General features: G+C 39.7%; 1 protein-coding gene across 1 annotated transcript in view; it reads right to left on the bottom strand.

The window, feature by feature from the left end:
- The window catches only part of THADA (THADA armadillo repeat containing), a 300,884-nt gene that overhangs the window by 107,762 nt on the left and 169,134 nt on the right, over positions 1-23,988 (bottom strand). Inside the window, exon 29 of the mRNA XM_054567244.1 lies at positions 20,457-20,625. Coding sequence (XP_054423219.1) covers positions 20,457-20,625 — 169 coding nt within the window. The remainder of the gene's footprint in view (positions 1-20,456; positions 20,626-23,988) is intronic.

Raw genomic sequence — 23,988 nt, 5'->3', positions numbered from 1 at the left:
AACTCATCCTGGATTTCTGATGCTTACGATAACTCATCCTTAGGTGTTGGGTTTTTGTCACTGTTCATCCAAACACAGTCTCCAACCTTAAACTGCCTGCTGTCTCAGTAGGCTACGATAATGATAATGATGGGTTTAGCCAAACAAATGTCTACGTATCGGGGTGAATATCTAAGAAACATCAACACCTCTAGATACAAAATAATGGAAGATGGCCAACCTGAATTCACAAGGAATCTTTTTAAACAAAAACAATTTTTATAGAGCTGCTGATCCATTATGTAAATATGATCAATAACATGAACTGCACTAAAACAAATGACTGTCAAGTAGTATTTCTGTCAAACTAAACCTAAAGAAATTCAGAAGATTCATTTGTAATGAGCATTCATGAAGGAAGGTAAATTTTTGAGCAGTCTTAATGTAAGAATTATAAAACAAAATTCTAAAACAGTGAAGTTCAAATTAATGCAATTTCTTCCTTAATCTAGAAAAACTTTACTCTTTTTAATGAACAAAGTGAGCTGACATGGCTATTAAACCTGGAGTTCTAATGCCAGGATTTTCTAATCACTCTGAGAACTTTGCGTTTCATGGGGTGAGGGTACTCAAACCTCCACCAAATCAATACAGATGACAGAGGGCCATTTTCTACAACACAAGCTTTCTTGTTCTGCTGTGCAGCATTCCTGTGTTTCACGTCACCAAAAGGAAATGGGCCATCCAAACTGTATCTCACCTCCATTGTGACAAACGGAGAGCACTGTCCAATAAATATTTAAAATTTCCACCAGATTATCACCGGAACACTTATTTATAATGTTACCAATAGGAAAACATAGAGAAAAAAGAAGAAAATACTATCACACCCTTCAGATTATTAAAAAACATTATTATTCTAGTTTGTTCATCCAGCAAACCTTAACTGAGGTTTTAAGGTCAAATGCTATGGAAGTGTACAACATAACCATGTCCGTTCTCACCACTCTTACTTCGTAGGATACGGGAGGCCCTAGCCAGTACAGTAAGACAAGGAAATAAAAAGCACGTCAACTGGAAAGAAGGAAAAAAATTGTCTTATTCACAGGTGACATGATTATGTATCTTCGCAGTAAAACCCTACAGATTCTATTTTAAAAAGATACAATAAATAATAAGGTTAGCAAGGGCTCAGAATATGAGATCAACATGTGAAAATTAACTATGTTCTCTAAAGACCAGCAATGAACACTTGAAATTTGAAATTTAAAGAACATTATTATTTCTAGTAGTATGAAAACCAAGAAATATCTTGGGATAAACCTAACAAAATATGTTTAAGATTCATCATCCAAGGATTGTGTAGGCCTCTATTCAGAAATTTTTTTCTGTAAAGAGTCAGAGAGTAAATATAATAGGTTTTCTGGGTCATTTGATCTCTGTTATAACTACTCAAGTTGGCATTATATTGTAAAAGCAGCTATAGAAAATATGTAAACAAATGGGCATGAATGTGTTCCAATAAAACTTTATATACAAAATAGGAAGCAGATGGTTTTAGCTTATAAATCATAGCTTGCCAACCCCTGATCTAAAGGAATGAACTTAGTGCATCTCCTTATTTACTACTGATTAAGGTTGCAGACTTAGAGAAGTTACTTGTGAACTTGTAGGCTTTTGTTGAGTAGACACACAAATAATTTCTGTCCAGTGGGACAGATAACCCCAAATATTTATAATCTGTTGGACAACAGACTATCTTATATCTAATTCAGCAATCTTATTCTAACATTCTGTTAAATTGCCTATAAATGCCATAGTTTTTCAGATACTGAACTAATCATAACATCTTACTGATTCCCTTAATAATTAATGAGTTCAATGAGTAATATCTTTTATACATGTTCATTTTATATTTGCCTAAAAGCAATGATTTTACCTTTATGAAAATTATACTTTAATAATGTCAATTCTTCCCCTATTGCTCTAAAGAGTCAATAGAGTCCCAACCAAAAAACATCAAAATTTTTATTGGAAATGCATTAAGCCCATGTTTAAATTTAGAGAAAACTGGCATCTCTATAATATTCATTTGTTTCAAAAACATGCAATATCTTGGATAAAACCAAAATAACCAAAAGAAAACACATTACAAGGGATCTTTACCAATGATATTATTACAAATCAGAGTTAGGTGAATGAGTACAGAATAGTGGAGAATTAAGGAGTACAGGCTCTGAAATCCTGAATCTGCTACTGTCTGGCAGTGTGACCTTGAGCAAGTTACTTAACCTCTCAGGGTTTCAGTTTCCTCATTGTAAAATACTACTTGCTTTCGAGGATTGTTACGAGGATTTAAGGAATAAATACATGAAATGACATAAAACAAGGTTTGACACAGAGTAAGAATAATATAAGTGATGTCTAAGAGTATTATTGAAAGGTGAACATGTAGAAATCAATCATTTTTAAAAGTAAAAATAGCCCTGGCTCCTGTGACTCAGTGGATTGAGTGCTGGCCTGAGAACTCAAAGGTCACCCGTTCGATGCCCAGTCGGGGCACACGCCTGGGTTGCAGGCCAGGTCCCCAGTTAGGGGTATGCAAGAGGCAACTGATCAATGTATCTCTCTGCACATCCTTGTTTTTCTCCCTCTCTTTCTCCCTTGGTTCCCTTCTCTCTAAAATTAAATAAATAAAATCTTAAAAAAAAAAAAAGCACAAGTCAGAAGATAAAACACAAGTACTTATGATATCAATAATAAGAAATATAAGAGAAATATATAATCTACATGAAAAACCTTTAAAATATAATGATTCTGAGGAATATAAAAGACAAATGGATGAAGAAGCATACTATGTTCTTGAACAGGACAAAAGCATAATAAAGAGGTTATGTACAGTTGATAATGTAATGTATAAATTTAATGTGATCCCAATAAAAATAAATAGGTAAATAAATAGAGTAAAGGATGAGGAACTAGGCAAGTTGAATTAAAGTTCTTAGGGCACTGAAAAAGAAATGAAGGGGAATTAGTCGCTGCCAAATTGTAAAACATCATAGAACAACTGTGACCAGCTGGTGTATAAATAGACAAATTGTTCAATGAAACAGACTAAAAATAGAGCAAATAAGAGCAATTGCATTTGGAAATTTAGTATATGACAAAGACAGCCTTTCTGTCATGAGAAATAAGATGTACTTTTCAACAAATGAATTTGGGACAAAAAAAGCACCCATGCACTAGCTCAACATTACTTTATCTTTCATTCCCCTTGAAAACATTAAATAATTTTAATAGTAATATTTTAAACTTACAATAATAATTATAAAAGATAGTTATATTTATTAAGAAACTATACGATGACTGCTATTATACTGGATATTTGTACATATAACATCTCTATTCCTTATATCAACCTTGCAAATTACATGTATCATTATTTTATAGACGGTTAAGCTTCAGTTTTGAATTTATGTTATTTGCCCTAGGCCAAATATCTAGGAAGTGGGAAAGGAGTATGTCGAGCCCAGGTCTGCCTAGATCTAAAATCTCTGTCCACAAAATAATCCAGTTTGTCAATGAAACTCTAAGAATGGAGCAATAACAACAGTTCCAGATTACAAATTGTGTGTACTAAGTAGGAATGAGTAACTATAATAAAATACAGTATCTCCTCTATGCTTTTTAGTTTCCAAACGGTCAGTACACTGGGGTCTGTGTCTTATTTACACTCTATCACGGTTGCCTGGCATTCAGTCACTGGATGACACCCAAGGTGAATCTACCTTATACCAAATTCTTTCTAATAAGGAAGAGAATTAAAGTGAAGCTACAGTAAATTCAAACATAATTTTATACTGAGGAAAATTTTGTAACTTTTTACTTTCTACGTGTAAGGTCCCAATGTGGGAAACTGAAAAATCTGTACGCCAAAAAAAAAAAAAAACCAGAAAGAAAAAAACAACACTGCTTATTTTGACTTCCCTCTTCTGGGCAGTAAACCTCTTGAACTTCTATTTTTGGAAATTGAGGTAACGCTTTAATCCTGTAACAGAACTGCTGACAGTGGTAAGTCAGCAAAGGAAAGTCGGCACAGGGCCGGTACCCGTCAAGACTCCAAGAACAGGAATAAAGCACAGCACCAGCAAGCAAAAGCATTTTGGAAGAGAATTTTGTGAAACTGGTGTCAATGTTCACAAACCAACACAAGAAACACCACCCAACTGCAAGCCGTTTCAGACTACAGGGGCCCGTGAAGCTGGATCAATGTTGTAAAACTCCCAGAGCCAGTATTTACAGCATGGATAAAGTTGTGCTTGCAGAAAACAGAACAGCTCTTCTCTATGTCTCTCTTCTCTAAGGATTCTACACATACCCAGCAATACCCTCTTCTACTGTTTGGTGTGTATAAAGACACAATGCAGAAAGTGCTGGAACTTCCCCTGTTGAGATTGTCAGATACAAAGACTCGGCAGCACACACTCCTGAAGAAACTTCTTACTTTTTTTTAAAGACCCTTGTAAAGATGATTTGTTTTTTATAAGCAGCCGAGATAATTCAAAATTTTAAAAAATTGTTTCAATTACAGTTGACATACAACATTACATTAATTTCAGGTGTACAACACAGCGATTAGACATTTATATAACTAATGAAGAAATCACCCTAATAAGTTTAATACTCATCTGATACCACATATAGTTATTACATGTATGTAATACATGTATTACATGTATTTCATTTGTTAAAATGAAAATCACCTCCTCTTCAAAAATGATCTCCATTTTGCTAAATGCATTTTCAAAGTTCTTGATTCTAAAGCTGAAAACACACGTAACTAATAACCCTTCCTCACAATGAATCTGGTGTTAGGGATTTATGAGAGTGCCTCCAGACAATGATAAAGATCCATATTCTAAACATCCAGTCACAAGTACTTAAGTCCACACGTTAAATTAAGGAAGTCTATTTCTATCCCACTTGGCAGCAAAACAGCCAATACCTACTTGGGGTCAATAATGAGGCTCAGTTGCTACTTTCCAGAGAGGGGTGCGAATGCCACACTCCGACGGAGTCAGATGTCAGTCATTGCTGCCCCTCGGAGGAGCCCATTCAGAGGCTCTGGCAGTCCAGGGACCCACAGCATGCTTACCTCTACCCGTCGCTACTTCGTGAGAAAGCAAAGCAAAGTGAGAGGACTAGAAGGCAGGGCGTACTACAGTAAGTCTGATATTCCAAACAGTGGCAAAGACGGTACAGGCAGTTTCCATGCGTCCCTCAGTTCCCTTGGTGTTACCATGTTATATCACTCCGGTACATTTGTCACACTAGGGAACTGGTACATTATTGGTAACTAAACTCCATATGCTTTATTCAGACTTCACTGGTTTTCACCTGCTGTCCTTTTTCTGTTCCAAGGTCCCATCCAGGTTACCATGTTACATTTAGTTGTAATGTCTCCTTAGGCTCCTCTGGTCTGTGACAGTTTCTTATACTTTTTACTTGCTTTTGATGACTTTAACGGTTTGGAGAAATAGCAGTCAGAAATTTTGTAAGAAGTCCCCCAATTTGAGTTTGTCTGACTTTTTAAAATTAGACTAGGATTATGAGTCAATGGCAGGAAGATCACAAAGGGGACACACCATTCTCTTATCATAACCAGAACACCTGCTATCAACATGACTTCATCGCTGTTGATATTAACCTTGATCACACAGCTTCCAGGCAGTGCCTGCCAGGTGTCTCCACTGCTGCGTTACTCCCCTTCCTCCCTCTCCGCACGCTCTCTGGAAACAAGTCACTACGCGCAGCCCACCCTCGAGAGATGAGGAAAGGGATGTTAAGCTTTACCTTCTGGAGAGCGGGAGGCACTATGTGCATACATTATTTGGAATTCTTTTGCATGGAAAATTTGTCTCTTTCCCGTCATTTATTTGTTCAATCATTTATTTATTTATTTATATCATTATGGATATTTATTTTATACTTTGGGTTTTAAGTCCACTGCAACATCCTGGAAAAGGCTTATTTGGACAAGCACTTCTTCAACTTTAATGAGCATATGAGTTTAACCGGAGAGCTTGTGAAAGTGTGGATTCTGAATAGGCCTGGGGTGGCCCAGGTGTCTGCATTTCTAACCAGCTCCAGGAGATGCTGCCACTGCTGGTCTGGCTCTACCCTGAGTGACAGGGCTCTCTGGGCCGTGCCTGACCTCCTCCGGGAAGGAGTGCTTACTACGTTCCACAGCAATCTGTTCCACCTCTGAAGGTCGATCAGGGAGGGAAAAGAAATGTTTTCAACCCTCAAATCTATAAAAAAATTCACATAGATACAAACTGAGGCAGACTTCTTGGTGTTTTTGGTTTGTTTTAAACTAAACTGTAGATGTTTTTAGGTCTCCACTCCTGGCCCCACCTCTAACACACACAAGCCATCTACTTTCTCTAAATGAATTTAAAAATAACTAAACTCATTGTGATCGATGCAGTGGTATCCAAAATATACCTTCTGAAATGGACAAGCAGTGGGGAATTGTGCATCTCTGCTCATTCTGTGCTCTCCTCAGCAGGGAGAAAGAGTAAAAGTTAGAGCAACAACTAAGAAGGGAAAGCTGGGACAAAAGAAGATTAACAAAGTTAATCATATATTTATCCAGTATAGAGGAAGTAATAATCTTGAAGACACATATTTTATTATTATTTTATTGATTTGAGAGAGAGACAGACAGACATCAATTTGTTGCTCCACTTACTTATGCATTCATTGATTGATTCTTGTATGTGCCCTGATTGGGGATCAAACCTACAACCTTGGTATATCCAGATGATGCTCCAACCAACTGAGCTACCCAGCCAGGGCCTCAAAAACACACATTTTAAACAATATGGTATTCCTCCTTTTATGAGGCCGAGGAGGTCGTAGGGAGGAGAAGGGTGCAAGAGTCTCACCACTGCTTACAGAGTATAGGCAGAAGGGCACTGGTATTCATGTTCTTCAGAAATCTACCACCGTGTAGATTCTGATCTGGTGGGCATGGATCATAGCACATCTCTAATTCAATATTAGAATTTCCTTTGAAGAATATGCACTCAAGTTTCTAGCATCTTAATTCTAAATGTATATATGCACATACATACACACAATGAGTGTATATGTTCAATCATAAATTTTAATGCAAATTACTGCCCTGTATCTGTTCTCTAAATAAATATCTAACAACTCAAACCTGATGATTAAATTTTCTTTCAAAGAGACTGATCAATGAGTACTGCTTTTTTCCGTACGAAAAGAACAGATTGTTAATTAGACTAGTAAAATCTCACATACTTGAAAAAATCAATTATAAAACAGGAAACTGAAACTTCACTTTAGAAACATGTCAGATATAAAAATTACTATATACCCTGTAATCTGAGAAGAAAGGAAAGGCATAAAGTCTATTTGCTATAAACTGACTTAAACTTACAAGTAAAACCTGTCTTACCATCTACATGAAAAAAAAATTTAAAAGGCTTAAGTAGCGAATAAGGGAAAAAATGTCAAACAGAACATTTAAAATATTAATTATATTGCTCTCTTTGAAGATTAACAAAGGTGACGGAATTTTCTGGCATTTCTAAACTCTTCAAAGTCACAATTTAAGAAAAGAAAATGTTAACTCTATTTGTTATAAAAATAACTCTGAACATCTTTGGTCCCCTTTGTGGAAATACGATTCTGACGAAGTTAACGGGAATTGTCTCCCTCACCAGCAAGTTTACTTCACTAAGGTTAAAAAGGCATCCAGATAGGAGAATGACCAAGATCCTAGTGAATACAGAGGATCATCTCTTCAGTATAAACATGGGTCCAAGATTAAAACATCTGATACCTGTAGATACCTAACACTGCTTCAGAGTACCATTAACCCAAGTATACAACACATGTCTTCATTAATAAGAAAAATAAGTGGAGGATGAAGCAGGAAGGCAATAGTCTACCCTGATCTGGCAAAAGAAGTGAATGAGCACATGGAGACTTAAGACTTGCGAGAATTCCCCAGCAGCATGTGGCTCCCAAGAGTGGTAGCAGAACTCACCCGCACACAGAAGAGGTCATAACCAATGAGGCTTCAGAACAGTGTCAGAAGACCACCTCCCTGCCCTAAGTGACAGGACCCTTCCAGCCCCCACCTTTGGTCTCTTTTAGAGATGGAACATCTGGCAATTATCGTCACTCGGTTTTATCTCACTTATTTTTCACCACTATCCCCGGAAAACTATTTGTTTCTCTGTTTTACAGAGGAGGGAGTGAAGGCTAAGAAGTCTCAGTGGGCAGTGGAGCTGGCAGTTGAACCCAGATAGTCTTACTCTAGGGCCTTTCTTCTCAAACACTATTACACTGCCACAGAGCTATTGATTGAGAAAGCAACACAGATAGGATATACAAGAGCAAAGATGAGATCTAATAATCTAAAAGCAAAGGTTAGAGTATGGGACCATGTGTGGCAGGAGGGGGTCCAGGGTAGGTACTACTCGAGGAGGTGGATGCACACAACATTTTATTGAAATGCTTTATTATCTGAGGGTCTAGTGGAGCACAGGACTAAACAAGAAAAAGAAGAATAAGAAAGGCATTTATATGAATAACTGTATGCCAACAAATTGGACAACCTAAAAGGAAAGGATAAATTCCTAGACACATGTCTAGAAACCTACCAAGGCTAAATTAAGAAGAAAGAGAAAATCTAAAAAGGCCAATAATGAATAAGAAGGCTGGGTAAGTAATCAAAAATCTTCCCAAAAGAAAAACCCAAGATGAATTCACTGGTAAATTTCTACCAAACATTTAAAGAAGAATTACTGCCCTGACTGGTGTGGCTCAGTGGACTCAGTGTTGTCCTGCAAACTGAAAGGTCGGTGGTTCAATTCCCAGTCAAGGCACATGCCTGGGTTGCAGTCTAGGTCCCCAGCTTGGGGTGTGTGAGAGGCAACCCATCAATGCTTCTTTCCCTCTTTTTCTCCTTCCCTTTCCCTCTCTCTAAAAGTAAATAAATGAAATCTTAAAAAAACAAACAAACCAAAAAAACACCCCAGAATGGTCATTAGAAAAAAAAAATAAAAGAATAACTGCCAATCCTTCCCAAACTCTTCCAAAAAAACTGAAGAGGAGTGAACACTCCCAAACTCATTTTATGAGGCCAGCATTACCCTGACACCAAAGCCAGATAAGAACCCTAAAGGAAAGAAAACTACAAGCCAATATCCCTGATGAGTATAGATGCAAAAATATTCAACAAAATACTAGCAAACCAGATTCAACAGAATATTAAAAAGATCACATACAATGATCAAGTGGGATTTATACCTGGGATGCAAGAATGGCTAAACATATGCAAATTAATAAATATGTTACATTAATAGAAGGGAAGATGAAAACCATATGATCATCTCAATAGATGAGTAAGGGTGAGTGGAGGGAGAAGGAGGAAGAGGGGAGGTAGAGGAATGGAGAAAGGAGGAAGAAGAAGATGGAGAAGAAGGAGAAGGAGGAGGAGAAAGAGAGGAGGAGGAGAATGAGGAGGAGGAGAAGAAGGAAGAAGAAGTAAGAAGGAAGGAAAAGAAGAAGAATGCTTCTTTTCAGATTTCCAGACTGAGTGATGTATTCCCTTATTCCTATGCATAGCTCACTGTCGTCTGTGGAATTACAATTTGTTCATGGGTCAGGATTGTTTTTTTCATGGCCAATGGAATTTAAAAGAGACACACCACACCTTGTCTACACAGGATCATGGAGAAAGTCCATAGGTACCATGGAATGAAGGTTCTCAACCAGGGGTGATTCTGCCCCCTCCACCCAGGGGACACGTGGAAATACCTGGAAACATTTTTGTTGTCCCAGCTGGGAAGGTGGATACTAGAGGCATCTGTTGGCGAGATGCTACCAAACATACTACAATGCACAGTACAGTCCCCACAACAAAGAATTACCAAACCCCTATTGTCAATAGTGCTGAGGCTGAGAAACCCTGCCATGGAAGGACAGGGTGGAGGGGGCAGAGATACACAGTACAAAGAAATATAAGGATGTCATGAACAATAATATAGATTAAAACAGAAAGAGTTTTAATATTTATTTAAACTTTCCTTTAGGCCCACAGACTGATTTTACCTCAGGCCTCTGAGGTGGCAGCCAAATTGTCTGGCTATACTCAGCCATACTGCTTTTAAATAGCCAAGTGAGTCCTCAGTCACTCAAATATGTGGGGTGCTCTATATAAGTTCCAGGACTACGCTATGAGTGCAAATGCTCTGCAATCCTAGAAATGCTTCCTCAATAAAAACAATGAAGTATTACTTTTTTCCTATTAGATTGACATATCTAAAAACAAACAATAAATAGTGCTGTGTTCATGGGCTGGAGACCCACCAAACAGAGCGCATCGCATAACGGGACCACATACCATCAGATCATAAGAATTCTGGGAAACAGCAGGAGCCTGCTAGTGTGCCCACAGTGCGATGTTTTGTTTCGTTGTGTTTTTAAAGGACACTCAGAATTATCATCAGTCATAAAAAGTATCAAACAATAAGGGTAGGAGGGAATGGAAAGCAGGTCTTCCAAGATGAAAAATGAACTTGGAAAAGTGCTAGATTAATCTATCTAGGAGGATCCTATATCTCCCTTTCAGTTTATGAACTTCAAATTTTCCCCTTCGAATAGTAAAAGACTCCTTTGTCTGGGACAGTGTGACAGTGTTCCTTTCTTGATTCATCGGGTTTCTGACGGGGTCTGAGGGAGGGGATGTAATTCAAAACAAAACAGGTGCAAGAATAACAACCTGATAGGCAGGAACTGAACCCTTAAAAATCAGAACTAATCTCAGCTCTTATAATCTTTAATATGATCTCCAGGAAGGTAGAGAACACTGCTGAGCAGAGGACTCTCTTGTGGAGCATGCTAACAAAGTCAAAATTGCTGAAAATCAACTTATTTCTCTTTTATGCACGTACACATCCATTGGAATCCTCACTTTTTTTTACAGTATTATTTCAACATACATTAATTTTCCTAAGACACAGCTTTTTTTAGCTGAAAACCTTTCATCCAACATCTACATCAGTGGACTTCACATTTTGGATCATCAAATGGCGATGGCAGCTGCAGCACCAAGTAGTAATAATAGCAACTAACATTTACCGAGCACTTACTATACTGCAGCGACCTTGCTGAGCACTATCCATGTATTAATTCATTTAATCCTTACAACCAACCTATGAGGTAGTTTTATCTTCCCATTTACAGAGAAAGAAGTAGAGACACAGAAATAAACTGGCCCATAATAACACAGCTAGCACGTAGCAAGCTAGGATCTACAGGGAAATAAGCTGGCTCCAGTCTAAGTTCTTGTTCACTACATAGAATGACCTCTTTGAGTGCATGCTCCCAGCTTTTATATACTTATTTAATAGGAAATTATATACTATTCTATTAATATGTTATGCACATTATACATCAGATACAAAATAATAGTTAAGGTGATGAGAGAAAAGAAATAACAGGCCAGCATATTCTTCTACACGCATAACTGTCTTGCACACCTCATTTTGAAGGCCACAGGCCCGCAGAGTCCAAATGGCTTGGCCGGGCATTTGTGGTATTACATGCTCACCTGTGCCACCCTGCCAATCACATATCCTATCTGTCCCTGACACACTCCCAGACCCAAGAGGCCATTTTAGTCACTGTCCCCTGCAAACACCTTCTGCATGCCCCCTCTGTGCCTTCGTTCACACCAAGTCCCTTGTCTCAAAAGCAGAAAGCTAGTTGAAAGGTTTACTTCAAGACCCAATGTCCCCATGAGGCCTTCCCTAGCTCTCCTCTCAGGTGTGTTCTCGGCCACTTACCTGGCACATACCACTGCCAGGTATTTCTGTGTAATTATGATGATGTAAGCAGCTCATAAGCCTCTTGAGGGCAGAGAACATGTGATATATTAACCTTTCTTGGTGTTCTCCATGGTACCTGGCAGAGTATTATTATGCACTAATAATCACTCAGTAACTATTTGCTAAGTAAGAGAATATATAAATGTTCTCCACATTTAGTCCACATCTCTGAGGCCCAGGTATAGACAGCTAGGGTAAAGATCATCTGGGAAAGCAGAGGAGGTGATGTGAGGAATACTTTCCTCTGCCTAAGCTCATGGGAACCACGACAGGCGACTTGACTCACTGTGATTCAGCAGGGAAAGAAACCCACAGTGTCCCCAGTAACCTCCATGTCGATCATGGGGACAATATAGAGCATACAAGTTTCCAAAGGAACGGCACCCTTCCTGGCCTTGTTTATCCCCTGCTGCCGACTCTGTTGGCACTCGCCGGGATTAAAGGCAGTCTGAAACATACAGACATGTGGAACCACCTCGATTTCAGGAGAAAAGATGTATATTCTTTATTTAAAAAAAAGTTTTCCCTTGTCTTGTGGTGGGATTTGCTCAAGTGTTATCTTTTCAACAATTACTACTCTGACACCATATTTCATACTGCCACCTGCCCCTCTCTCCTATGAATTCCTGATTCCTCTATCCTACTTGTTCTTTTTGTCTGCAGCAATTATTACCTATTAATAAATATAACTTATTATGCTTACTGTAATAAATTAGAGTAAGTTTTATGATAATAACATTTACTATTGTCTGTCTTCCTGCCCCTAGAATGTAAGCTCTGGGACAGCAGTGATATTTGAGAGCAAGGGCCAGTCTCTTCTGTTTTCTGATACATTATAAGCACCTAAAACAGTACCTGGCACATTGGTGCTCAGTCAATAGCTGTCAAATGAACAAATGAATAGACCATGTCAACTTCCATTTTACCCCACACTTTGCAGGCTGCAGAGAGAGTCACTCTTGCCCAACAATTTTCTTTCTCTCATCCAGAGAACTACTATAGTATAGTGGTTAACTGCACTAACGTGAAAGCTTTGAGTCGCAGCTCCACTTTGGACCATTGCTCCTTGCACAATGCTCGCCAAATCTCAGCCTCTCTCCTTCTCAGGCTCCTCCTCAGTATAGTGGGAATAACCCCAGAAGAGCCTCCGTAGGACCTCAATACACACACATATTCAATACTGGTATGTGTATCTATGTATGATATATGTGTACATGTGGGCGCGCGCGCGCACACACACACACACACACTCACACACATTTTTTCCACCACTACTTCCTCTACTTAAATTCTGAACAATAACAAAAGCCTGGCGATGCCGTCAACTGACAAATCTCTAAGTTCTATACCCCTGCCTAATGCTACGAGTTCAGAGAATTACAGAACAGCAGTAGCACACTGGCTAGTGACAATGACAATGGATTTCAGTCAATGCTCTGGACCTAGAAGCTGAAAGCTGTCTTCCATACCCCTTGTGAAAGCTCCCTAAGTAACACACACCAATAAAAGCCTTTCGATATTTATAAGGAAGGGATTAATTCATCTTCAAAAGTAGCATTTTAATTAAAAATGACTTTTCTGGGCTTATATCCAGAAAGGAATAAATTGCCAAAAGGTAAGGTTTAACAAGGTTTAGTCTGTGCTTCCCAATTCTTTTCATGTCAAAGCACACACATGAAATAATCTCTTTGGCACTCTGGAATAAACAGATGCTGCTACTCCCCGCTGCAGGTGACTGCCCAGAGCCCCCAGCCCCCTAAGCCCTGAGAGCTGAAGGAATCCATAAATACTTGGCACATCTGCGGCTGTGTCATTGAGGAAGCTCTGCTTTAGCCCTTTTGGGGCTGGGGACCTTCTGAACAACTCATATTTTCTCCCTTTCACATGAACACAAGTCTTCAGAAGGAAAGAGTGAATCCAGGCACTAGTGACAAGAGCGAGCATTTTCTTTATGGCTCACCTCACGACAAGAGTACACTGACTATTTGTAACTTACAGCATTGGCATAATTCCATGCTTTTGTTTTTGATTTTTGATTTTCCACTCAAATTATATTTTCTGTGTATAAAATAAACAACACTGGAGATAGGCAAACCTAAGTCACCAAATGGAACCTGTCAAGTAATGTTCCACTTCTAGATACTTGAACATTCCACTTTATGTTTCACAATTTCTTTTTTATTATGTTGAGGTATGCCCCCTTTATTCCCAATGTTTCACAATTTTGTACTTTTAAAAAATGTGAAAAATATATTGAGATTTTTAAGCACAAGGTGCTGTCTTAAATGGTCACATTTTTAAAAGATAAAATTAATCATTCTTTTAAATTGTAGTTAATCATAAGTTTGATGCAATAGTACTAGTAAAGAAAAGTATATTTATTCTAAAAACACTTGTTTCCTTATTTAGAAAACTTCAGTAGAATTTATGTTTAAGGCTACCTCGATCACTGATTTTCTATTTGCTTTCACTTCTCTCTGTAGGAGAGAGTTAAGGATGGTTGGTCTTATCCCTGTTTCTTGATCAGTATTCCTTTAGACAATTAGCTGGCCAACTTGGCCTATCTTTTATTGTTTAAGTTGTATTTACTTATTTTTTAGAGAGAGGGGAGGGGAGAGAGAATGAGAGGGAGAGAAGGATGATGTGAGAGAAACATCACTTGATTGGCTGCCTCTCACACACACCGCCCCTGGGGACCAAACCTGCATCCCAGGCATGTGCCCTGACTGGGAATTAAACCTGCGACCTTTTGCTTTGTGGGGTGATCTCAACCAACTGAGCCATGCCTGTCAGGGCTGGCCTACTTTTCTTTCCTGGTTTTCTCCTTTTCTTTTCCATAAACATAATGCCAACATCTGCCTCTCTTTTTGTTCTCATGCTATCCCTCCCAGCCCAGCACCCCTGTTCCCACCCCCATAAAGACCCCAGCTAACTCTAGCCCTAACAGGGAGTGTATGAGGGTGTCACAGACTAAGGCAGAAATGACTTTGGTTTCAGTCTTCTTTTATGACCGATGCCCTGTGTGGTGTCTTTTGATTTTGCCTCATCTTCATTTTTTTCACTCAGATGTTCCCTGGTCCCTGAAGGTTTAGTTGACTCACTTGGTTTCTAACCCACGACTCCCCACACTGGCAGGTGAGAGCCTTAAAGGCAAACTCGTGCTTTTACCCATACCTAGAACAGGATAGATATATTGCACTCTCTGTTGAATTGAATTCAATCTTCACTGCTTTTTCATGGTTGCAATCAGCTCCCATGAAAATCTACAATTCCTGTGGTTGCCCATGTTTGAGAGGTTTTGTCATGCCCTTAAGATGACAGAAGGTGTGGCACCTGTGAACTTGGCTATAACCTAGGTTCCAAGGGAGGACTCTATCTATATTTCTAGGAGTATTAAATGGGAGGCCAAAGAGAGGTGGTGAGAAAGAGACAAGCAGAGGGAGGGAAGGCGCAGTAAGTACTTTTAAAACTCTTTTACCAGTTGTAACTTCTCTGGGTTTCACTGACTTCCTCTGTCCCTCTTAGTAACACTGATGGACTTTGTTTCCAATGTCATAGTATCATATCAAATTAGATTTAAGGAGACCATTTGAGTGACAAAGAATTAAACATAGACTGAAGGTGGATCTTAAGTTTGGTTTCCTTAGGCATAAGAAGTTGTATTCACATCAACTATCAGAGAGACAGCACGTTTTATAGGAAAAAGAGCACAGGCTTCAGAGTTTAATGTTTTATCTCTACCTTGGCTACCTCTGTGACTTTACACAGGTCGGTCTTCAGGCTTGTCTCGATTTTCTCATCAGAAACCGGGAATGGGGGTTGTGGGGTGGGGTGTGTGTGTGGCAGGAACAGCACCTACCTTGCTGGGTTGCTGAGAGTATTAACGAAATCACATATGCAATTCACGTGGAACGCAGGAGGCGCTCAAAAGGTTCATTTTTCTTCTCTTATGGCAAACTTTCCCAGTGCGTGGGCCTGGGCTGTCTGGAGTCCATCCCTGGCTAATATTTCATGTCAACCCAAGTATGCAGCACTGCTGCTCAGCCCCGCAGCCAGGGAAGTGGGATCGTTTTTACTCAGAATTCTAAAAGTGCAGCAATCAAGGGAGGAATAAAAGAATTTAAAATGTGCTCAGTAGATTCTACTAGTAAAAACTGAGAATGTTTTAATACCAACACAGGGATGTGTAGAATTGTGGTAACTAGTTGCATTAACTGAAGAAAGAAGAATACCTTTGTCTAGAATGTTCAGATTAAATGCAAAAGTCATTTTTCTGCTCTCAAGGCAGCTAAATTACCTCAACTGACCACTGTACTTTATTCATATAAAAGAGCTTAATTAAAGGGAGGGCAGAGGTCACCTTTTTTTATACCATCAGAAAAATAACCAAAATAGAAAATGAAAAAAAAAAACCACCCCTCAAAATTCCAACTTTTACTTCAAATGGTATATATTTCCTTATGAAACAGCAACAGGTGAGTTAAGTACCCAAGAACTGGAATCAATCTTTCTTCATGATTGTTGGCCAAAGTCTTCCTCAATATAAAAGAACGTTTTTGGATTCCAGTGTGATTTCTCGGGACTGGTAAGTCACCTAGTAATAATCTTAAGTCCCCAACATTCAGAATTTTGGCAACAAAAACAGACGGTTAATTCTATTTAAAAGACAGGGTAGCCCTGCCAGTGTTGTTCCCAAATGAGGTAATGTCCACGGCTCTTATCTAGCCTTTATTGAGATTTAATGTCATTTAACACTGGCTCTTGGGAACCTGCTGCATAATCTCACCTTTTCTGATGTGCGCTACTTCCAGTCCATTCAACATGGCAATTATGAACCTCTGGTTTTTAAAATGATTAAGAAATGAATCCCATATGTTTTTATTTTTTTGCATGTCCTATAATTTGAGTCTTTCTTCCGCAGTCCCAGAACATTTCAGAGATCAGCATATTTCTCGTTTTTAAGGTATACTTATAAAAATACTTCAGAGGTTTGATATATTTATGTAAACATTTTTCAAAGAAGTCAAAATGTATAATTCAAGAAAATGTTCTGTGAAAGAATTTGTTTTCTGATTACAAAATGATTTCCTGCTTTTGAAAAAACAACACTTTTATATTTACTTAGCTGGCTCTCAAAGTCCCATGGAGATTATCATTCCTTCAATCCCTAGCATCTCTTTTCCAGGTGCAGGCCTTTTACTGATTTCAAAGGTAGCTTTATGCAGAGAAGGAATCTATAAGCTGCAGACGGGAAGGAGAAAAAGAGCTCTCCCCATCTTAACCCCTTATGCTTTATGCTTTCCCCATAAAGAACAGCGGGGTGAAAGAGAACTGTTACAAACAACACAGGTGAGGCACAGAGTGGACATGACCAAAAACAAAAAACAAACAAACAAAAAAACAGTCACATGCCTTTGACTTCCTTTTTTCTACCAGAGTATAATCCAGTTTTGGTAAAGACAGGAATCTGTTTGACAAACATGAACAAAATACCCGACACTCACAGCGGTTCCACCCCCCACCCCTGAGCCCTTCCTGTCTCCAGTGCTCCAGGACGAGCGCAAGAGTCGCAACCACCCAGAGTCACAGGGTTTTAACCTTCTCACGCTGTTTCGCATTTTATGTAGCAGAAAAAAGTAAAATTGAGGATATCAAAGGCAGCGCAGAGACAGAGCAAATAACCATGTTTTGTTGATGGGCAGACTGGGGAAACACAGGCCAGACCTGTCAGCGGTGCGTGTGGGAAACTGAGCTGGGAGGCCCCTTCGTGTAACTGGTGAAAAAGCCGAAGCAGCAATTCCAACCTCACCACTTCTGACAACGTTCAGCCAAGAGTGGATCCTCACTAAAGAAAATCTGAAGGCTGATTCCCCTCTCAGCAATGTGAGCCTTCCTTCTAAGTCAGCTGTATAATCTATGAATCTTTGACAAGGCTGTTCTGCATTACTCATTATTGCCAGCCCCTTCCCTTCAAAGCAGCAGCAGCCTGATAGAATCAAGAGATCTAACTTGCATGGGCCTCAGGTTCCCATCTTTATCACAGGGATAGAGTGAAAAAACCCAGGGCGATGAGTGGCCAAGAGTTTGTCCTGAAGAAAGCACCAAAGATTCATAATGTATATGACATAGACCAGAGGAGCTGGTCTGGGGGCTTTGGGTGTCGTGCACTCTTTTTAGGGGGCCTGAAAGCTTAAACATTTTCCAAAATGGTGCTTAGGCATCACTTTCCTCTTTTAGTCTCGTTCTCCCACAAGCGCGCAGTGGAGCTCGCCAGAGGCTGCAGGGATGTGATGATGGCATCACCCTAATGACTAATGGAATGGGTGCTTGTGAGATCTTGTGCTTTAAGATTTTCTGTTTTAGTTTCTGATTGAATATTGATAGACAAGAGCTCTTTGGGACCCCGAACACCCTTTAACAGGGTAAAGAGGTCCTGAGATGAGTCTGAGACCTGCCAACCAAGGACTTCAGTCCCCACCCAAACTTGTGGTTCCCAGATGGGCTGACTTCTCACCCACTCGGAGCCTTTCTATCAGTTGTTCTGTCTGCCTGTGACACTCTCCCTTCCTTCACTTGACTACCTTCTTCTGCTCTCTGCTTAGATATCACTTTTTCGGGGAAGCTTTCCCTGACTTCCCCAAAACCTGTCAGGTGACCCTGCTACGTGCTCCCCTAGCACTTAGCACACTATCAATACATTATGATTACCCATTTCTTGGTCTTTTCTCGTCCTTGACTCATTCCATACAAGAACCGACTGTCACTGTGTTGACTGTGACACAGTAGTATGCAAGGGGCAGTCCAGTAAATAACTGTTGAATATGTGAAACAATTAAGGAAGGAAGGGAAGAACATAGGTCTTTCTTGCATTCTTACTTAGAGGGAATCAGTTACTAAAAATATTAGTTTTCATTATAGTACAGGCTCATTAAAACTATGATATAACAATAATACCTATCTATATCTCTATATCTTACTATGTACCCGGTACTATGTTAATAATTCAAAGCACTTCTTATGCATTAATTCATTTAGTCCTCACCAAATCTCTATGAGGCATACAAGGTCAGTCTAGAAAAAGTTCAACCACTGTTAATATAGCTAGAACAGTTTGTGCGATACGGATGTAACCTGGCAGCCAAGGAGAGTGGACTGAAACACACATGTGTGAACAAAGATGTCTTCACTGTACTAGTCAGTGGGGGCAGTAGATGCCGTTGAGTGAGCATGTGTACTGTGTGGCCACTGCATTCAAAACGAGACTGAGTGAGTAGAGCAACAAATCTGCATAAAATTTTGTATTAAGCTTGAACATTCCTCCATATAAACTATTTGGATGACTCAGAAGCCTGCAGCTATGGGCAACTGGTGATTGGCAGCTTCATCACAACATACCTGTTCATGCATCATGTCTTGTGCAGAGTTTTTTGGCAAAACATCAAATCACCCAGGTGACTCAGCCCCTTTACAGCCCAGATTTGGTGCCCTGTGACTTCTGGCTTTTCCCAAAACTAAAAGCATCTTTGAAAGGGAAGAGATTTCAGACCATTGATGAAATTCAGGGAAAATATGACGGGGTAGCTGATGGCGATTGGGAGAACTATGTGAGGTCCCAAGGTACCTACTTTGAAGGGGACTGAGGCCTCATTGTCCTATATACAACGCTTCTTGTATTTCCTTCTCTATTAATAAATGTCTCTATTTTTCCATATTACATGGCTGGGTACTTTCTGGACAGACCTTGTATACCACTATTATCCTCAATTCAAAAATGAAGACCCAGATGTGCAGGTAATGTGTGCTGGATAACATCAAATGTCAGCAGCACAGACCTCAATGTATAACACAGATTGGAATCTCAAGGCCATCTCTCAACTCTGCTGACAAATCAGAAACATGACCTAGTATTTAAATCCCACCTCGGCCCTGGCCCACAGTGAGAGACCACAGGAGATCATGTGAACATCAGGCCTTCTCACCCATACCACCTATCCCCGAATTTATAGTTAGGGTTTAAAAGAAGTTTCCGTAAGAAGTCTATTTATTCTGAATAAAAAGTCTCCTTTGTAGCACAGGGAAAACAGGAAAGCAGGTTTGATGTTTCCATGTATTATGGTGCTGTGCTACAGGGCAAGCTCCCTGTGATGTGTATAACTCTCCTTATGTGTCTTGGGCTAATCTCTCTTTCAAGGAATGCTCACAACTTCACCCTGAACAAGTAGTGCCTTAGATTGTTCTGCAGGCACACTAGATGGAAAAGACAATTTTACCTGGTTCAGAGAGGTAACTCCAAATGGGAAAGCATGCTGTAGAAAACGGAATTTAATGCAACAGGTAATCTGGCAGAATCATAATGTGACATTATATTCACAATTGCAATGAAAAAAAAATACATATAGGAAATATCTGTTCTTTCAGCAACAGAAAAAAGTTCTATGGATAAAGTTAAAAGCCTGTGCAGCAAATCTTTACCTGCTAACACTACATGAAAAACTAAAGTTCATCCTGTCGTGTTTGATAGAAGTCACACAAAGTAACTTTACTTACCTGGAGAAGGGTCCCATGAATATGGTTTTGCCGGAAACACTGGTCAGTGCAGTTGGGGAGTTTGCCCAACAGAGTTTGGATGGTGTCAGGGATTTCATCTATCATAACAAACGGGACCAAGGCACGAGCCGCCATTTCACGGGAGCGGTAGACAGGTGAGTTACCGCATCTGCGAAGAAAAAGAAACACAAGACCATTCAATACTCACTTCCACATCTGTGCATGTGCCTGTGCATGTGCCTGTGCATATGCTGTTACCTAGCTAGCTCTGGCTGGGACACGGAGGCTGAGAGAATAGGAGAGTTACTTTTTATTCCAAATGATGTGTGTGTGTAAGAGTGTGTTAATTCTGCAGGTGACTTTGCTTTTCTCATAAATATCGTTAACATTTATGATTCTGTCACAGGGATTAATACAGACAGGCTTTGGGAATAAGACAATAGGCAAAAATGGCTTACTCCTCAACAAGCAAATGACTATTCATAGGACACTCATAATGAATAAAGGCACCGTGATAAGTGACACGAGAAGTAATACAGTCATTGTTGTCTTTGAGGAGCCTATGTTCTGGCTAGCGAGATGAGAAGTACATTTGACAAGATGACCAAAAGCACAAGACCGTACTGGAAGAATGATAAGCAGGTAATCTTGACATTATGGGTACAAGAGGGTAAGATTGTAGGTTGTGGTTCAGAGAAGGATGGAACTTAGGAAAGCAGGCATCATTTAAGTGCGCCAAAAGAAAGAGGGCAGTTGTTTCAAAGAGGTACAGTGGCATAAAGCAAGGGTAGATGCTCAAGATAGAGGTAGATGTGTCTGGGTGAAGTAGAGGCTCTTGAGTAAGAGTGGGACTTAAGGCTGGGGAGTGGGTCATACCAGACTTGGGAGTGCCAGATGGCAGGCTACCTGATTTGAACTTGTCAAGAGAACAGAAGATGGACCCTCAAGGCACCAAATCCTTGTCTCTGGGTAGACTCACACCCAAAGAGCATGAAGAGAAGCTGCCAGTTCTTAAATAAGTAAAATTTATGGGCAAGTGGTATTTTGAGATTCTACAAAGGTCACTGGAAAGGCAGGTCTTCATCCAAGGGCCTCTTGGCTGTGTAAACACTCGGAACCTGAGAGCCCATAACCATTTTGCTGAAGCTGTGCACTTGAGAGCCTTCACAGAAACAGTATTATTTGAGAGGAAAGCCCAATATGCTAAGTCCTAGCTTAAATAAGTTCTTGACTAGAATGCTCAAGACTTCGTGATCTTTCATCCAATTATAAAAGTAACCCACTCAACTTACAGAAATGTCCTGGATGCCAAGACAAGGATGGCAGAGGTTAGCAGACTCTTCAGGACAAAGAGATGGGCTCTTGTTTTGTTTGCTTGCTTTTGTTTCTCTCAAAATTAATCACTATTCCAAGAAGGAATTACTGTAAAATCTGAGCCATTAGGCCCATGTAGTCATGTAGGTGTGGCATGTAGAGGAACAAAGTCCTATGACTGAAATGTTCCCAACACCCCAGAGGTATCACCGACATTTATCTTAATATGACAATAAAAGTACAATTTCTGTACAAATGGAGTGATCCAAGTAGAACTTCACCATGGGGAGAAGGGTAGGAGAAGAAGGTGGGGAAAGAGGAGAAAGGGATACCAGGTAAGTCAAAACATTGTGTCATTTTTCACCCCCTAAAAGTGTAGGTTCATGAGGTAGGTCAATCAGAACGCACTTTCAGGATGGGGAAGAGCTCACCTTACATCATATTATGGGAAGACACTGAGACCTAAGTTTACAGTAGGTAGCTAGAGATTTCCCAGTGGTCTTTGACGAGGTTCTGCCAATTCATCCACTTTCTCACTTTAAAATGATTAAATGTTTAATCTGTAATTGGCAAATGCAGTAAAATGTTTGCTTTGGCCCATGGGCGGTTGGGGGAGGGGTTAGTGAGAAAACTTCATTTGACAGAGAAAAGAAAATACTCTGAAAATGCTTTGAGATTTAATTAGCAAATGACCTCACTCAGCACAGTCATTTGTTGTAAGCTTTCCCTTCTGTCTGTCCCCCACTCCTCCAATACACACATTTCGCGTTATAGTGTGTTTTATGTTACCGAATGGGCTCTTGTGTATAAATGTTTCTTTTCAAATACGAATAACTCTGACATGGTTACAGATGTTTAGTTTCTAATTAGTAGTAACTGTACACTAAAGAATGCCCCTCCTTTTACTCCTGACCTTTTACAAATGATGATTTCCCAAAGGAATCTGGCATCCATACAGAAAAAAGAATGGAAAGCAGGAAAAGAGCCAGAATTTTCTGCTTTTGGATACCCTGTACTAGGGTACTTTCCAAATGCACACAATCAGGTTAAAGAGCAAAACAAAACTTCTCCACAAAAAAAGTAATGCAATTACAGAAAAAGAGAAGAAGCCTATTTTTAAAGTAATATTTAATTAAGTAACATTCACTATAAAGCAATGATTAAATGTAATTTCAAACTCCTCTCTATTGCAAATTGTTTAAATGGAAGGATAGGTTATAGTACACACACACGCACGCACACACACAGAAAAAAACATTTCCAGGTTACTGTTTTGTCAGCTATTAGAGGCAGGGAGGGGAGTTGATGAGATTTAGCTTTTCTCCAGACATATGTGGCCTGCAGGGTGTGGGGATATAAACACAGTCTTTTTAACCCTAAGTGGAATATATTTAAGTGAAACTCTATTTTTCCCCTGGATAGATTCTTTGAATTTGATTCAGCAAATGTACCAAAATCAAGCAGAGATGCCCTTCAGGAACATAGAAGCCAGTGGCTGTAAGGACAGCTAACTGGAGCATCTGGATTTATCCTGCTTTGAGCACTGAGTCTTGTGACTCAGACAAGTCATAGTAGTTTCTCCGGGCCTCAGCTAAGCTGAGAATGGGGACAATCATCTATGCTCAGTGCTCTGATGTGGTATCTAAATAGAAAGCCTTTCTAGTGTACTGTGCCTGTGTCTAGTGTCTCGTATAGGATCAGCAGAGTCTAGAAACTGCAGGCCTCCAAAGCGGCCCCAGTCGGGGAGACTAAGTATGTGGTGTGAATGCTGCGGTGTGAATGCTGTGGTGTGAATGTGTTTTCAAATATTTATTTTTCAATTATAGTTGGCATATAATATTATATTAGTTTCAGGTGAACAACATAGTGACTAGACAGTTATATACCTGATGAAGTGCTCACCCTGATAAGTCTAAGAGAGGACAACAAATTCATGCTTCGAATGCAAGGAGATTTTTATTTTCCCTCCACTGAAAGTGATGATGGGAATCTCAAGCCCTTTTGAGAGGAAGTGGAACAGCATCTATTTTTCTAAGTTTCAATTTCCAGAAAATGAAGCAAGTGGACTTGCAATCTGGAAGCCCATTTCTACTTTTACCATCGTTTGTAAACCATGTCCTCGGAGGCGCCAGCTGTGGCGTAGGCCCGGACACCAGGTCCCCCGCAGGATCTGCAGGACACGCAGGCACTCGTGTCCTTAAACCTGTAGCTCTCTCAC

Source organism: Pteronotus mesoamericanus, unplaced genomic scaffold (genome assembly GCF_021234165.1).
Source record: "Pteronotus mesoamericanus isolate MK-2021 breed Mesoamerican mustached bat unplaced genomic scaffold, CSHL_Meso_final contig_101, whole genome shotgun sequence".
In the NCBI taxonomy this organism is placed as follows: domain Eukaryota; kingdom Metazoa; phylum Chordata; class Mammalia; order Chiroptera; family Mormoopidae; genus Pteronotus; species Pteronotus mesoamericanus.
This window is presented reverse-complemented; position numbering and strand designations above follow the sequence as displayed.